Source organism: Phoenix dactylifera, chromosome 11 (assembly GCF_051530095.1).
Source record: "Phoenix dactylifera cultivar Ajwa chromosome 11, Ajwa_hap1_PhDact_Kaust_v1.1, whole genome shotgun sequence".
Taxonomy (NCBI): domain Eukaryota; kingdom Viridiplantae; phylum Streptophyta; class Magnoliopsida; order Arecales; family Arecaceae; genus Phoenix; species Phoenix dactylifera.
In genome coordinates this window covers 28,318,496-28,334,234 of record NC_143200.1, presented here as the reverse complement: position 1 = coordinate 28,334,234, position 15,739 = coordinate 28,318,496, and the positions used below count along the sequence as shown (strand labels likewise).

General features: G+C 39.5%; 1 protein-coding gene and 1 long non-coding RNA gene across 2 annotated transcripts; both read right to left on the bottom strand.

Annotated features, from left to right (window-relative positions):
• Positions 1-6,082: 6,082 nt before the first annotated feature.
• On the bottom strand, positions 6,083-6,427 carry LOC149751670 (uncharacterized). The gene is made up of 2 exons (XR_016397859.1): positions 6,291-6,427; positions 6,083-6,138 (listed from the first exon to the last, which is right to left on the bottom strand). It is a non-coding gene; the product is annotated as an uncharacterized LOC149751670 (long non-coding RNA).
• A 173-nt stretch (positions 6,428-6,600) lies between these two features.
• Positions 6,601-15,739, bottom strand: LOC103710444 (eukaryotic translation initiation factor-like). Its single transcript, XM_017843622.5, has 9 exons — positions 15,266-15,739; positions 13,266-13,337; positions 12,818-12,913; positions 12,260-12,481; positions 9,422-9,519; positions 9,114-9,201; positions 8,651-9,001; positions 8,312-8,554; positions 6,601-7,989 (listed from the first exon to the last, which is right to left on the bottom strand). The coding sequence occupies exons 1-9, from the start codon at positions 15,725-15,727 to the stop codon at positions 6,952-6,954; spliced, it is 2,670 nt and encodes an 889-aa protein (XP_017699111.3). The 5' UTR covers positions 15,728-15,739; the 3' UTR covers positions 6,601-6,951.

Sequence of the window (15,739 nt, the reverse complement as noted above, 5' to 3'; positions counted from 1 at the left end):
GGGGTTAGTCGGGGGTGGTGGGGGGTAGGCTTCAGTTTGGGTCTCATTCCCTCACCTAATGCGTTGGTTGTCGGGGGTTGGTTGGTTGCAGAGTCGCCATTGCCGCTAAGTGAAGCTACGTCCCTGCCCACTCGACCAACCCTTTCCCAATCCCCGACTCCCGCGCGCGCTCTCTTCTAACGACCGCCTGGCCGAGTTAGGTAATTTATCCCCCGCTGGACGAAACTGCCCCTGATTTGGAATATTTAGGACCGTCATATCTTTGATATTCCATGGAGCAAGTTTTTTTTCCCTAGTGAAAGGCTCTTGGAACTTTAGGCCACATTTTAGGATTATCTGAGGCAAAGTCTAGGGACCTTCATGGGAATAGATCGGCTAAAATTGGTGAGAAATTGTGCCATTTTCAGTTTTATATTGTCCTCTTGCAGGATTGCATGGCTTCAGTTATAACATTATTTGCCGCATAATGATACTGGCTTAAAAAGCACATTATGAATCATCTAAGGCAGAAAGAATTAATGTTAAAAACAAAAAATTATATCAAGTATTTTCTATTAGATTTTTTTATTATTTACTATAATGATATGCAATAGAGTGAGAATTTTATGTTCAAACAACTGTGATATATAGATGTGTTAAAAATAAATTAGTGCTATTCCCTTATAGGAGGTGATAAACTAACATTGTTCAAGGATGTAGGACACAATAACATTCGCCATTCTATAGTTTATTTATGTCATGTAGAGATATGGATAGCAATAGAGTTTTGGCTCTATCTTTTAAAAACCATTCTGGTAGAATTGTGCATGCTTACATAATAAATTCATCATATCCAAGTTGTATAGGTGTGCTGGAATAGTGGTCTCCGATTCTAGCTAAAAGACTCTCTTGCAGTCAATAAGGAGGTGTAATAATACTATATTCAAGGTTAAGTAGTTTCCTGCCCTGAAGGAAGCTGCTTAATGGTTCGAAAGAAGTATAATAACATGGTAGAGAGAGAATTTTATACAGTAACGAATGGTTGTTATATGATTTTTACTGTCATGGTCATAAACTCCTAGTGCATGAACTCATAAGGCGATCTTCTGGGGAGAGGATTACCGGCACACTAAAATCACTGTAACACGGTTGCTTAAAACTATGGCGGGGCCTAAGACAATCAGTCCAAAATAGGAGAAAAAGATTCTCGGATTTGATGAGAGTCCTCCAACTAGAGAAAAGAGATGGAGGCAAAAGACAAGATCAGTTAATTAAAAAAAGAGCAGAAGGGACCTAACTCGCGGAGGAAAGCTAAAATCCACGCGGAAAATGAGATAGTGTGCACCAGCTAATTAGCTAGGCAATTGCGACCACCAGCCATCAGTATTAGGTGGGTCCTGTGCTGCTTGCTAGAGAGAGAGAGATGGGAGTACTTGCACCTTAAGGCATAGAAATTAAGGGTGCAGCTGCTTGGATACTTTTCAATCAACATGTGGTGCACACAAACAACATCCTACCTGCTAAAAATCTTGTGAAAAAGAGGCCAGCCTCAATCCTTGTCCACTCTACATAATCACACAGTGACCCAACACCTCCTTTACTATTCTTATTGGCAATTTTTGTTTCCACATCAATTGATCCACCAAGCGCTGCCAAATTAGGCTGCTATCGCTTGTATGGCTAGCTCCTACGAACCTTGTCTGCAAATTTTGCTCAGAAAACTTAGTCTGCAAATTTCATGTGTGGCTGCAAACTTCCAACTTCTCCACAGATCTATCAGTAAATTTCTTTATTGGAATCTTAAACTAGAAGCATATGCTTCGATCATGAGTTTTGTTAGCTGTTGACAAATAGTCATCACTTGCATGGGAGCTCAGTTTAACCTACTCCACATTGGTGTGCCTGAAAACTTCCAACTTTTTCCGCGGCTTCGCTATAAATCTTTGTCAAGTATCTTCCTTGGAATATTTTCAGATCATACTCCAGAAGAATATGCAAGAAACAAATAGCACGGAAGTACATAAACCAAGACCAATCCACTGATTCATCTTAGTTCTCCATTCTTCCACTTCCTGTTGCCTCTCAGTGAGCAAAGCAAAAGGAAGGAGAAGGGAAGGAAGAGAAGATTCGAACGAAGCCCATGAGAAAAATTAGGATCTTTTTTCGTTCTCAGATCGTTCTTGGTGAGACTTGGAGAGAGAGAGAGAGAGAGAGAGCAGCAGCAGCAGCAGCACTCCACTGTAATTGGACAATAGAAATGAAGCACTTGTCAAGTCTGTCTTGAAAAGTCGGAGAATATGTAGTTAATAAGTCATACCCGTTGCACTAATGTGCAAGCTGATTATATCCACTCTTTGATGCGCGCAATGACGCTTCCAAGGCCCGAGTACTAACGAGATTTGAATAATGATATATATGACAACAAGCCATGAGAGTAGGAATCCTGGTTGTGGCAGTGGAGTTGGATATACCGGTTTTGGCTTGGTAAATTGATGAGATTTACATGAAGGCATCATGCACCAACAGGTTTGTGCAAGGGATTAGATGCTGTGGAGTTCTTAGCCTGACAGTTTGTAACCATAAGAAGATAGTTGAAAAGAATACTACTTTTTTTTTGGCTTATAACCAGAAAAGGTTCATGCAGCACTTGCCAATGTTAATGGAAGTCGAAAGAACTCGAATCAAAAGTCAGACTCAGTGCAGGCTTTTCGAACTGTCTTAATGGTTTAAGAATTTAAGCTCTAAGAAACTCAACAATTTATTGAGATGATGACAGATGCCCAAGAAACCTCTCCTTTTTATCCACTCAGTTCTAAACATCTTTCACCAGTTGTCCCGTGTGTTTGTTTCACAAATAATAAGAAAAATGATCAGTCTCAGGCTCTTTTTCAGAGCAAAAATGGAGGTAGTCAGAAGCTTTCCCCTATATTATATTATTAAGAAGAGGTAAATTTACACATAGGAAGAGGTGCAGAAGAATGTACAAAAGTAAGAGGAAAGAAGGAACCAAGAGAGACGAAATTCATGATAGAGAAATAAGATTCCTCCACAGTTGCTGATGATTCTCCTCTGTTTTTACTGAGCATATGCACTTCCAACTATAAAAAGTATGTAGTACCTTTTGAAGGATGAAGTAAATTGATCGATTCTTTTTGAGAAAAATTCTCTTATTTTATTGTTTGCAAATCTTTTAGCAGATAGTTGCAAGAAGTTGATCCCATGCACTTTTCTCCGACAATTTTTTTTTCATTGCTTCTCGTTTCTTTCTTTTCTTTTTCTTTTCTTTTTGCATTCCTCCTAAAATTGCACAGCATATTCTATTTATTTCCTGGCCCCTATCTTCAACATTTTGACTTATTATTCACCCAGTTCCCGTTTCATAAAATTACCCTACTTGACCTCGGGTAACTTCAGAAACAACCAATGGTGTAACTAAAAATCGTAGCCACTTCTGCATGACAGATAAATAACATACTTTGGCGTCATTGACTTCATTTCCTGCAGCTTTCTTGAGATTGGAGCTTCCAAAGATGGATGACGACTCCTTCCACTACTAATGCATGAGTGCATTGATTACAGAAATTAGAAGATTAACTTCTCATATCTATCAAATCTTGTTCTGAAAAAATTTGGCAAAGTCATCACTTGACGGAGAGCCAAGTTTCAAGCTGCTCAAATATTTTCTATGGCCTTATCAAAATATCACAACCTCAATATTTTTATTTTGGTGAGCAAAAGCAGTCCGGATGTTATGCAAGTTGTCCACCTCCAAGCTACTCATCTCCTCTTTAGACTGTTATAATGGTAAAACCAGAGGCATGTTCTATAAATGGTTCAGAACAACGAGAAATATGGAATTTAGCATAGATGTTATGATGTTTACTGAAAATATAGATACATAAGATAATCATCACTGTAGATTGTAATTAAACACCGGTCATTGGTATAGATTGCAATTTAGCAGACCACGATTTTGTTGATAAATGGATGGAACTCCGAGAGATCAATAGAAGAAAAGAGGCACAAGGATCAACCAAATAATGGGGATGGTGGAGGACGCATATGGCACTTGCATTCGCGGTGCAGCACTGAGAAGGCCGGATCGTGGCTTACGATAAACATTGGAACCTGCCCCACCGCGGCTTTTCTCAGCTTCACCTCCTCCACCACCAGCTGCACCACCCTCTCCTTTGTGGCCCACCTTCCTCCGAGCATCCAACTCTTCATTCGCTTCCCCTCGCCTTCTGGCTTTGCTTGATTCGGTGGTCATATGCAGGCCTACAAGCACATCATTGCAGTCGGACAAATGGACTCATCAATTACCAGAGCAAAGGCAAAAGAAAAGGAAAGCCAAGCTTCTAAGGGTAATATATAATTTTTGTGCTAGTGGAATGGCATGCAAGGTTAGTTTCTTCTTTCACGAGGGATCGAGGCATCTGACCTTGAAGCCCTTGGCCTTCTGGTAGTTGTGGCAGTTGGTGAATTCCATTCTCTTTCGAGAGAGCCTTTTCGATGGCTGAACACCAGTGCGATTGGAATAATAGGACGAGGAGAAGCCATGAGAGAACTGTGGCCTTCATCTAGTACGTGTGACTGGGTAAGCAATGCTGGTTATGGCAGTTGAACAAGAGCTCCATGGTTGGTCTTAAAGCCTGGCTAGTTTACTATGTATACATGTGAAGGCATCGAATCCCGCCAGGCATGAGCAGAGGAATAGATGCCGTGGGGTTCTTAGCCTGTGATCAGTGACCATAGTAAGATTGTTGGAAATGAGAATTCCATGACATTTTTCAGTTGTGGCTGGAGAAGGTCCATGTAGCTTTTGTCAGTAGTGGTGAAAGCAAAACGAATTTGGATCAAAGTGCAAATCAGTGTTACCCTGAAGGTCCACAGTCCACTGAAGGTCTCAGTGATCCACTGAAGCTCCATGCAAGCCTTTTGAGCAATGGGGTGACGCTGCTTAGTCATGTGGCATAGTACGGAAGATGCCTAAATGAGGATGCTTGTAACTTGTTCATCACTTGCTTTGGGCAACAATTCTTGTGCTCCTCATTTTGTGAGCTTCGTTTTGTTTAAGGTTCGTTTTGTTTCGCTCCCAAGAAGGAACCTTAACAAATCATCCGCTTGCTCACGAATACATGGATACCTTTATCGGCCGAGGTAACTGTTTGGCTGGTTATTGTCACCTTTAGATGATCGTATATGCAACTTAATGCACAAAAAAGAACAAGATTCGATTTGATCGCTTAATTACATCTAAGTAAATATCAACATGATGATGCCTTTCAGCTACACGTCATTCCATCCCTGATCTCAAGCCAGCCAACCAATGGTAGTTTAAATGAAGAGGAGTCAAAATAGAAATCTACCAGAGAGGCACTAAAACAGGGCCCCCGATGCCAAAGATGGAACTGGAACTAAAGAACGTGCAACAGCTCACATTCTCATGGATGGTAAAAGCACCAAATAAAGCACAAAAGAACTAATTCTCAAACAGTCTAGCTCTACATATAACAACCTCGGACTTCATCCAAAATGGCTAGCCGATTTCTTGATCAGATATAAATACTCAAGATCTACCCAGTAAATAACCAATGTGGAACTAAACACACGCCCGCACAAGTCCTCACATACTCCTCCGATTTAAGCTCTGATGTTTTGTCGGCCTGTGATCAGCCTGAATAAATTTGTGCTACAGTATCTCTTAGTGCACTAGATTATAGACCAGATTTGCTCTAATACCATTTATAAACAACTTAGGACCTCACCCAAAATGGCTAGCCGGAAGGTATTATTTAGGTTTCTTAATTTTACATAATTATTTAAAATCTATTCAGCGAATAACCAATATAAGACTAAACACACGCTCGAATGAGTCCTCACACTACAGTCCACAATCATTACATGCAGCACAAACCAAATTTCAAGCATTCATCTGTATGTGCTCGCATCCCATTCTCAATGCCTCGAGCAGTCTAAGAAATGCTACCAATATTTCCAGTACGCAAGAACCTGGCACCGCTGTCTCCACACATAAAGTGAATGCAGGCGGCACGATGCACGCAATCATATCCGCGAAAAGGTTTGGCTGGCGATCTCTTAAATTATTAAATAGCAGCACAATGTCATCTTTGGCATTATAGTATCCTGCAGCTTCATCTACTTAAGCCCCCATTTCAAGATGTCAGACGGGTGGAACATGAGGAATTTCACCAAAGCAAACGAACGAACGCAAAGGTTTAATCTCGGAGTTGATCAATGATCTGCAACCCATCAAGTTTAGATTAAGAGGAACACTGCAAGTGCCTCACCTGGCAACAGCAAAAGCTTGAGAATGCCACAGACTTGAAGCCCGGAGAGAGATCTGCACAAATTACTGATTTATTTAATAATGAGAAGCCAAAAGCAAATAACCAATATATATTAATCTGCAGATAGGAAAACAAGGAAAAACCACCCGTTACTTCCTTGAGTGCAAGATCCCTGATGACTAGGGAAAAATGGATTGGAGGAATGGATTTGAAATCTAGATTCAGGGAGATTTTTGTCAAACATCAAACAGGTAAACAGGATACCCATTACGATAGCCTTGGCCAATCAAGCAAGAGACCTAAAACGACATGACAAAAATCTAGCTCTAAATACTATAAAGCATCAAATATTTTCAGCCCTGTTTATCTTGAGCTTCAAGCAAAATTAAGCTGTGGCTCAAGAGCAAATTCATGGCACCTTTTTCCCATCATCTTCAAACAATAATAAACACTCATGTGACTCGCAAAAAATATACAACTTAAGAAGATTTCTTGTTCCTCAAATCTCCACTTACGAAAATTGTGGCACTACTTGCTTGCCTCATAGGAAAAAAGGGGGGGCAAAAAAAAAAAGAAAATAAGGGGAGTATCGGTTTAACCAGAGTCCCAGGAAGTTAGCACTACTACTATTCTGTTTTTGATGAGATAGCACTGCTACTATTCAGGAGAGAATATTCTTGCAGGCAGTGATGTATGCCGCCTGTGAACCTAATATTGCCTGACCAGATGGTTTTGCTTCTATATTTTTCATCACTGCATCAAACATTGCTGACCGGAACCTGGAATCTTCCACTTTCCTCATGATCTCCTCAACTACTTTGAAACCCAATCCACCAGCCAAAATCAGCCCTCCAATGACTTCACCAAAATAAGCAGGTGCTTTTGGCAAGTCTATACCTATGTCATCCAGCATCGACCCGTAAAGCAAGCACCCAGTCCCCAAGTCTTTTGGCGTAATAACCTTCTTGACAAACAAAAACTCCAGGAGCCTGACAACCGGATCGATGCAATTTAGGCCCTTCTCTAGAGCAAGATTGATGGCTTCTTTAACAACCTCAGGATGGTATTCAGGACTCTTCAACTCCTCAACACATTGCAATGCTTCATCAAGTATGCGGACATGGAAGTACTCCTCCAAAAGAGCAACTGTTTTCTTGTGCAGCCCATTGGGGTTGAATTTTGGAGCACCAACCATCTTCTCAGTTACTGGAGCAGCCATAGGAGGCACCGCACCAAGAGGCTTCAATGGCCCTAAATTTTGAACTGGTGTGTCAGCTGCACCTGAAACAAGATTTGGCAGATGGGATGGCAGCCTGGCATCACCACCCTGCAACAATGCACTAGCCTTACCAGTCATCAGGCCCCGACTACCCTGGGGAAGTAGCCTGGAATTGATGGGTGACGGCTTGCTGACCAAGGAACTCTGGCTGCGAAACGCATCACCTTTCGGCGTGGATTTGGAACGTGGAACTTCCCAGTTATCAGAATCTAACCCAGGCATTCCAGGCATCCTTCTTGTTCCAGGCATTCCAGGCATCATACCCCCAGTCCCAGGTCGGTTGATAGGGAAGGCTCCAGGACTAAGGCCTCCGAGAGTACTTCCACTGCGGCTGTTTCTCATGTTTGCAGTTGCTCCTGGACGCAACCCAAGATTCTTTTCTGCCTCGGTGTGAATTTCAGTTATGGTCTTGGCTTTCACCTGCAAAACCAGAAGGAAGCCGAGACAATCCAAGGAAACAGTCAGAACTGGACATACTTTCAGTCAGCTCTGCAAACTAAAATCGGTCAGAAAACCAAATATTTGGTAATTTTCTTTTACATCACACAACCATTTTTTGTCTGAAATGTTGCATCACGCTCATTACTCCATTGAAACTTCTCAGAAATCAATCAAAATATACCCAAGATGTTGCATACTCTTTCCTGGTGAACTACATCATTTTTCTTTTGGATTTTAATTTCAAGACAGTCTAAATTCCCAAAGAGAATTTTGCTGAAATCAATGGATTTGGAAAGCTAACCTCTTCTCGTCGGGGAACCCAGTTGTTGGCACGCAAATCAAGAACATCATGAACCATGAACCTCAACCGTGGTGCGAGCTGGGGATTTGTCATCAGCTCATTCAACCGGTTGAAATAGGCATCATTAAAGCGACGAGACTTTGGGCTCTCATCCAGCTGCTTACCAATGGTTTTGAAAAACTGACAGATTGCCTCAACATTTTCCTCAGCAGGACATGTCTTACCATCATGTCCCAGTAACTCCTGTTTGCACTAGCTGTATTAGGCATTTCTATCAAAATAAAATATCTTCAGATGTTAGAAAGAATCGATTACGAGAGAAGGAAAATATATATAAACCTGAACAATATGATGAACTATTTTCTCAGGCACCATTTTTTGCTTTAAAAGCTCCCCAATCAGGCGGATGTTCCCAAGTGTACGGAGCTTCACTAGTCTTTCTTTATTCATACGTTCCATTTCTTGATCTGGGCCAGTCAACTTTCTAACCTCGGCCCTCAGATCGTCAGAACCTTCAAAGGCCTCCTGACAATTGTTTAAGAGTATCCGCTTGAATGTGATCTCCTTTCCCCCAGCTTCTTCTGGAGGAAATGGCAGAAGCTTTTCATTTAGATCAGAACACAGTAGAGCATACATGGGACAGAAGGTAGGTTCCAAAACTGCTTTCTCAAATATAAGCATGATGACACCCTGCAACATTTGTTTGTTAAACAGATAAATTTTGCAACTGGAAGTACCTAACAATACCATATCACATTTTTTATAAGAAAAGGTTCTTAAATTGTACAAAAAACATTGCTACCTTTAGAATATCAGGTGTGGTGATTCCTGCATCGATCAGCTGACCCTTGAGAACATCAAATTTCTCCGGTGTCAATTTGTTCAGTATACTGCATAAAAATAAACAGATAATATGTATTACATTGATTCAGAGTGTTTCCATTGCATAATACAATAGCAATTAAATAAAGGACAACAAAAAAGAAGATGCAAATAGTAAGAGAATAATTTCAGGGTAACTAATAATGCAAATATCTATCAGCCTTTCCAGGGACTAAAAAGCATATTAATATTTCCCAGCAGGCTAAACTAAGCATTCATATCCATTACCCCTTTACTGTTTTCAGAACCTGTTCTTTCTCAGAGAGATTGCCTCTTCGGGCAGACCATGGCACTTCAGCCTTGATTAGTGCAGGAGCAGTTCCTGCCTGTTAGATCACAACAGCAGCATCAAATGTCAGAGAAAAATTAAAGAGTTAAGAACATAAACTAAGAAAAAAAACAAAATATACAATTTGGTCATGACACATATTTCACAAAAAAAAAAATCAGAATAAAAATGCTTTAAGGGGGCAAAAGGAGGTAAAGCCATTTGCTGGTCGCAGGTAAAAGATTTCATGCATTAAAAACAAACAGAATTCCAGATTCCAAATTCATCACATAATTTCTACGCCACAGACGACTACAAGTTGAAGTCAGATTACAGATCAATGTTTATGTACAAGTAACTTGCTCGGACAGAGGACATACTACATAGAGAAAAACAAAAAGCAAGTATAAAATAGCATGCCTAAGCAATTATCAAAATACTTTAACGAACATAATAATAAAGCTTGCAGAAGAAAATTGAATAAAGAATCCTACTCATTCTTAATGTTGAAGGATGGCAGGACTTGACAATTGAAATTTTCTTTTAAAAAATATGATAATATTACCAAGAACAATACTGATATAATTCACATTATGGCAGTATTTACTCTTTCTATTATATTATTTGCCTTTTCATATCTTGAAATTAAAAAAGGACAGAAATAAACTCCCAGCAACAAAATATATGAAAAAGAAAATCATATTATGCAAAATAAAATAACATTTTATGAATGTCTCCACAACTTCCCACAGTATTATCTCAAGCACTTTAGATTTTTTTTTTTAAGCCCTTCAGAGTTCAACTCATGCAAAACTAAACACTGAAATGCTCCACGCAGATGAAAACAATTTTGGACATGGCCAGCAGTTCCACAGAGCAATTTAAGTATGTCCGCTTTAAGTTTCTGGGACATGGTCAGAATATTTGTGGGTCCTCTTTTAAAAAGTTACTTCACATAACAAATAATTATTAACCTAAGTTGCAATTAGGAATATCACGATATAATATTGACTAAAAGAATACCAAATCAAAGTGTAGCAGAACACAAGGCATGTAAACAGCTCTCTCTGACTAATCAAGCTACTCAACAAGCTTGGCGATATGAAGAAGTTAAATGCTTTCCCATAAATAGATGCTGATGTTCCATCTAAGAACAAGAAAATAACTTTTGTGTTGGTGATAGATCAATGGTGCACATCAATCTTAGATGTCCAATATTCATTGCTTCCATCTTAGATTTGTGATAGATTTGTGATAGAAATATTGAGATGTTGACTTTCCACAGATAGTAAAGGTCAAAATCCCCTGGACTATCATTTTCGCATCTCCTTATTTTATTAAGACTATATCCAGAACAAGAAGACTTCTTTCAAAATATCTGTCTCCCTTGTCTTCACCAAATTAAATGCCCAATTCTGATGGAAGTTTTAATTGATATATAACCCAAACAAATTGGTTTCAAAATGGATCGAATTAGTCACAGCCCGTCAATTATACAGGGCTGGAAGATCCACAGAAAATTATAAAATGATACAAAAGGATGCTAAAACATCATACCTTTGTTCTGCAAGTTTTTACTTTGAACAATGATACCTAGCTGAATGTTTCTGATTTATTAAATGAAAAAAATGTTTCATAAAAAAGTCTGGATGCTAAAGATCGGATATAATTTGTCACAAATCACAATGTGTAACATGGACAGAGGGAGTACATCTAGACTGCTGAAAATGGATCTAAGAAGAGTCTGCCCAATACACTAGTTGTATGAATGTACAAAGTTGCTTCAAGTCGATTTCAATAGTACGCAAGTTGTTTCAGATCTTCGAATGAAGAGTGAACTGTCTAAAACAAATGGGTCTCAAACGGTCTTCAAGTCGATTTCAATAGTACGCAAGTTGTTTCAGATCTTCGAATGAAGAGTGAACTGTCTAAAACAAATGGGTCTCAATCGGTCTTCAAGCCTGTGTACATATTTTCTGCATGTCTTCTTTCATACAAACAGAATCTGTGCTGGTAGCTCAAATGATTCAAATGTTTCGATAATGACATGATTTCATACCATCATATTTTTCTTCAGCATTCTAACTGAAACCCTATACCAAGATTTAAAATAATACAATAACTGACCTATCTCCAACTGGAAGAAACATATGAACAAGACAAAACATTCAACTAGCAGAATGAGTAGATTTACTTCCAACTGGAAGAATCAGAACAACAAGGCATAAACATTCAACCAGCAGAATGAACAGTTTTTTCTCCTCTTTCTTTTTTAGTTTAGTGACAGTTCATCATAAATTGTCCAAGATTACTAGATCGAGCACAGGCATTTTTTTAGTCCAAGAGCTGGTTGCTTCTGTTTAGATTTACAAGAAAAAAGTTATTGCACATTCAATTTAAACAAATAGGTGCAAAACAAGCTAGCAAAGGTGTATAATCATATCAACTTGAATGAAGCAATGAAAAAGTCTGGATGGGCATGACATGAGAACATCAATTTTCTACGTGATAAAGCTTGAAACAAGGTGTAAAGGCACATAAATCAAAACAGGTTGGTTGAAGCAATTTATAGCTACACTAGTCAGACACAAACAAGTCCTATCCCATTTGGTTTGGCTTTATAATAATGCGCATAGTCAAATTTCTACATGCATCATGGACCAAGAAGAAAAGAGCTTACACATAATACAGAGCAACAAATTAGGCCACCCCCACCCCTTTTTGGGGAGGGGGTATTAAAGGAAAATAAAAGAATGGTCAAGGAAATCACAAGAAAAAACTAAAACATTATTAATTACCCCTTGGCTGGAAGATACTTGAACTCTTGAAGAAGACTCGGAGCTCAACTGGTCCTGCCTATTTAGTTGTTCTGGTTGTCTTCTGTTGGAAGCATATGACTCCTTATTATCACGAATTGTATCCCAAGATCGCTCATCTCCAACTGAGGATAGTTTCCCTGATTGGCCACGCCAATCACGATTGTCTGGCTTGGAATAGCGAATAGGTGATAGACTTTGCAACTAAGAGATGAAAGCAAATATCAAAAAGAGAATAAATAATAAAAGCACATAGTAAGAAAATTGTTTCTATGTAAAATAATGCAAGCATTATACTCTCCAAAGGCATCTCTTTGTAAGGAACTGTATTGGTCCATGCAATAGACATTGTTGGATACCAAGATAGTCAAAATACTGTCCAGCAAAACTCAGACTATATACATGCATGTATATCTACATCATACAGATTATATAGATACATGCATACATATATATATATATATATGGGGAACATCTGTATGAAATATTTCCATTTGAATGACACATGCATATTCAAAGGATAAGACTGAAAAATCTTACATTTGCATGACCACGAACCCAACTCTGATCTTCACCATGAAGTTCTTCCTCAATCTCTTGCTTGATTTTCAAGATATCTTCCGGTGCTTGAGCTGCCTATCATAAGGCAACAATAATCAGACCCAAGATATATGACAGATAACAAGAGACATGAAGTACGAAGCGCATAACTGGTTCACAAGATGCATCTAACAAAAATGCCTAGCTTTCAGAAATTTTCCTGGCAACTGATATAAATCCTAGTGGTGGCAAAATATTGGGAAACTGATTGAAGACATTACAAAAATTTCTATTAAGAATAACAATCAAATGATCATCAGCCCAAAAATTTAGTAGACATCTCTTAAAAGGCTTCTACATCACAGCTGTAATAAAAGAGCATACCTCTCGGATAATGCATGAAGCCAAAGATCAGGATAATAAATAGCCTATATCCATAAGAGAATACCTCTCGGAGTTGTAAAAGTTGGTCCCTTGAATAACAAATTTGCCCACGAGCCTCAAAGCGTGAATCTCCAGTCTGCAGCAGAATCATCAAAATCAGGCCACAAAAATCCAAAACAGCATCTTGAATTTAGTACATCCAAGGAATCAAAACTAAAGAAGATTTGCCATGGCATAAGCCGTCAAAAAGCATATAGAGAAGAGCGCATATTCACAAGTTTTTATGACCACAAAGTTTCAATTTGACAGTTGCTTATAATGCTATCATCGAATAATGGATCCCAAAGTTGGCACACAAACTAAGACGTACTGGGAAAGATGTCTGTTAGAAAACAGAACATGTTATGTAATTATTTATCCTGGTGTATAGATATATACCTCCACTTCTGGAGATTGTTTTACTATGAACATGGTTCAACTCCAAAAATTTCCATGTTGCAATTACTTCTTATCTAAATAACCAAAAAATATAAGGAGAAAATCGCTTTCCATATGCCAAGAAAGTAGAAACAGTAAAATCTCCAAAAACACACTTAGCAGCCTAACCATTCAATATTCTTGAAAAATAACATTTAAACTAACTATTTTAACATCCATTCCACATTATATATAAAAAATAAATGATGCAACCCATTCCACAAGTGCCGAGGGGAGGGACATGGAAGTTAGAGATATTCATGCTTACACCCATAAAAACACAAAGGCAAAATAAAAATGCAGTATGTGACCTTAAAGTGGCTAAGTTCAAGTGTACTACTATTATATACAAAAAACACACTCATCTGGCTTCTTATATAAATGGAGAAATGCATTACTTGTATACAACTTGGCATTCCAATAGATATTCTAACAACCTAGGACCTTCCTCAAAGTGGCTTGCCGAAAAATATTATTTGAGTTTCTTGATTCTGTATAAGTACCCAAGATCTTCTCGGCGAATAACCGATGTGAGACTAAACATATGCCCGTATGAGTCCTCACATATTTTTCTCATTCAAGCCCTGACGTCCTTGTCGGGCTAAGAGTTCAAATCCATTCAAATCTAATCACAAACACCGTGATCGACTCGTGGTCAACATCCATGAACCTATATTGCAGTGTCCCCTAGAGTCGAGTTTGCTCTGATACCATTTGTAACAACACAGGATCTCATCCAAAATGGCTAGCCAAAAAGTATCTTTTGAGTTCCTTAATCCTATATAAGTATCCAAAATCTTCTCAGCAAATAACCAATATGGGACTAAATGCATGCCTGCACGGGTCCTCACAGATATCATGGCTAACTTCACAAAAATTTAAGTTATTACTTACTGGAAAGTTACAGATTACAGATCATATGCCAAGTAATCAAACTAATCCCTCAGAAAAAATGGACTACCTGATAGTAAAAATCCTTAAACATACTATTAGTTAGTGGGATATTCGACATTATCAGTAATCAAACACATAACCAACTTTTCTCCACGAAGACCTATTGAATATAAGAATTTCCGCAGATAAGGTTTCAAGAAGAGGGTCATCCTGATAAAATCGCCCATGTATCAATACCAAATGAAAGAGCTTCTCTGTTCCCCAGCTCTAATCACTTACACTATCAAAACGAATTTATTTTCAACACCAAATATTGAATAAACAATCGGGAAACGCCCTGGACAGCATAAAAAAGCTATCTTTGAGCTTCTTAGAATCCTCGGATAGAAGGCCAAATAAAAAAAGTTAGAAAAAGGAAAAAAATACAATGAAACGTAAGTCAAGATTCCACTTCTAAACCCTATCATGACCTTTCGAGAATCCAACTTTTCCAAGAAATCGACGTCATTCGAGACCAAAAGCATCAGATAAAGCACCAAGAAACCCGTCGGAGCAATCCACGAATCTAACAGACCGATCAAAACCCTAGCACCCAAACGATCCGTACGTACCCTCAAACTCTCAAAAAGAGAGAAAAGGACCCAACTTTGGACGATGCGGAGAAACCTAGATCCGAGGGAGAGGGGTGCTTACCTGGCCGGTGCCGGCGCCGGCATGGGGGCCGAGGAAGCCGATGTCGGAGGGTGAGAAGGAGATCAGGGACGACGACCCTCCGCCGGTGGCGGCGGCGGCGGCTGCAAAGGCGGGGGAGTCGAAGCGGGGGGCGAGCAGTCTGCTGCCTCGGATGCCGCCACCACCAGGCCTCAAGCTAATGACCGTCTGATCCGACTGCATACCTCGCTCGATCCGTTCTCGCCGCACTAATGGGATCGCCTCGGCCGTCCGATCAAATCGCGGGACACGGAAGGAAGGGCGCGGGGCACGGTACGGGAGAGAAGCCTTCGGCGAAGCCTCCTCTCTCTCTAGACGAGAAGGGGAAAGAGCAGAAAAGGAGGAGCGAGGACACGGAGAAGAGCCCCTTATGCTATTCGGTGGGATTTTAGGGTTTTGATGAGGGCGTTTTGGGGATCTGGGCGCCCGCCTTGGTCTTAACATTCCGATAGATCC

Bases quoted from the DNA above. Each gene is read 5' to 3' on its own strand.
- LOC103710444 (XM_017843622.5), bottom strand. From the start codon at position 15,727: ATGTTAAGACCAAGGCGGGCGCCCAGATCCCCAAAACGCCCTCATCAA. The intron at 12,914-13,265 runs GTATTCTCTTAT...GCCTTATGATAG, and splicing joins AACTTTTACAACTCCGAGAG to GCAGCTCAAGCACCGGAAGA. The intron at 9,202-9,421 runs GTAATGGATATG...ATTTTTATGCAG, and splicing joins GTTCTGAAAACAGTAAAGGG to TATACTGAACAAATTGACAC.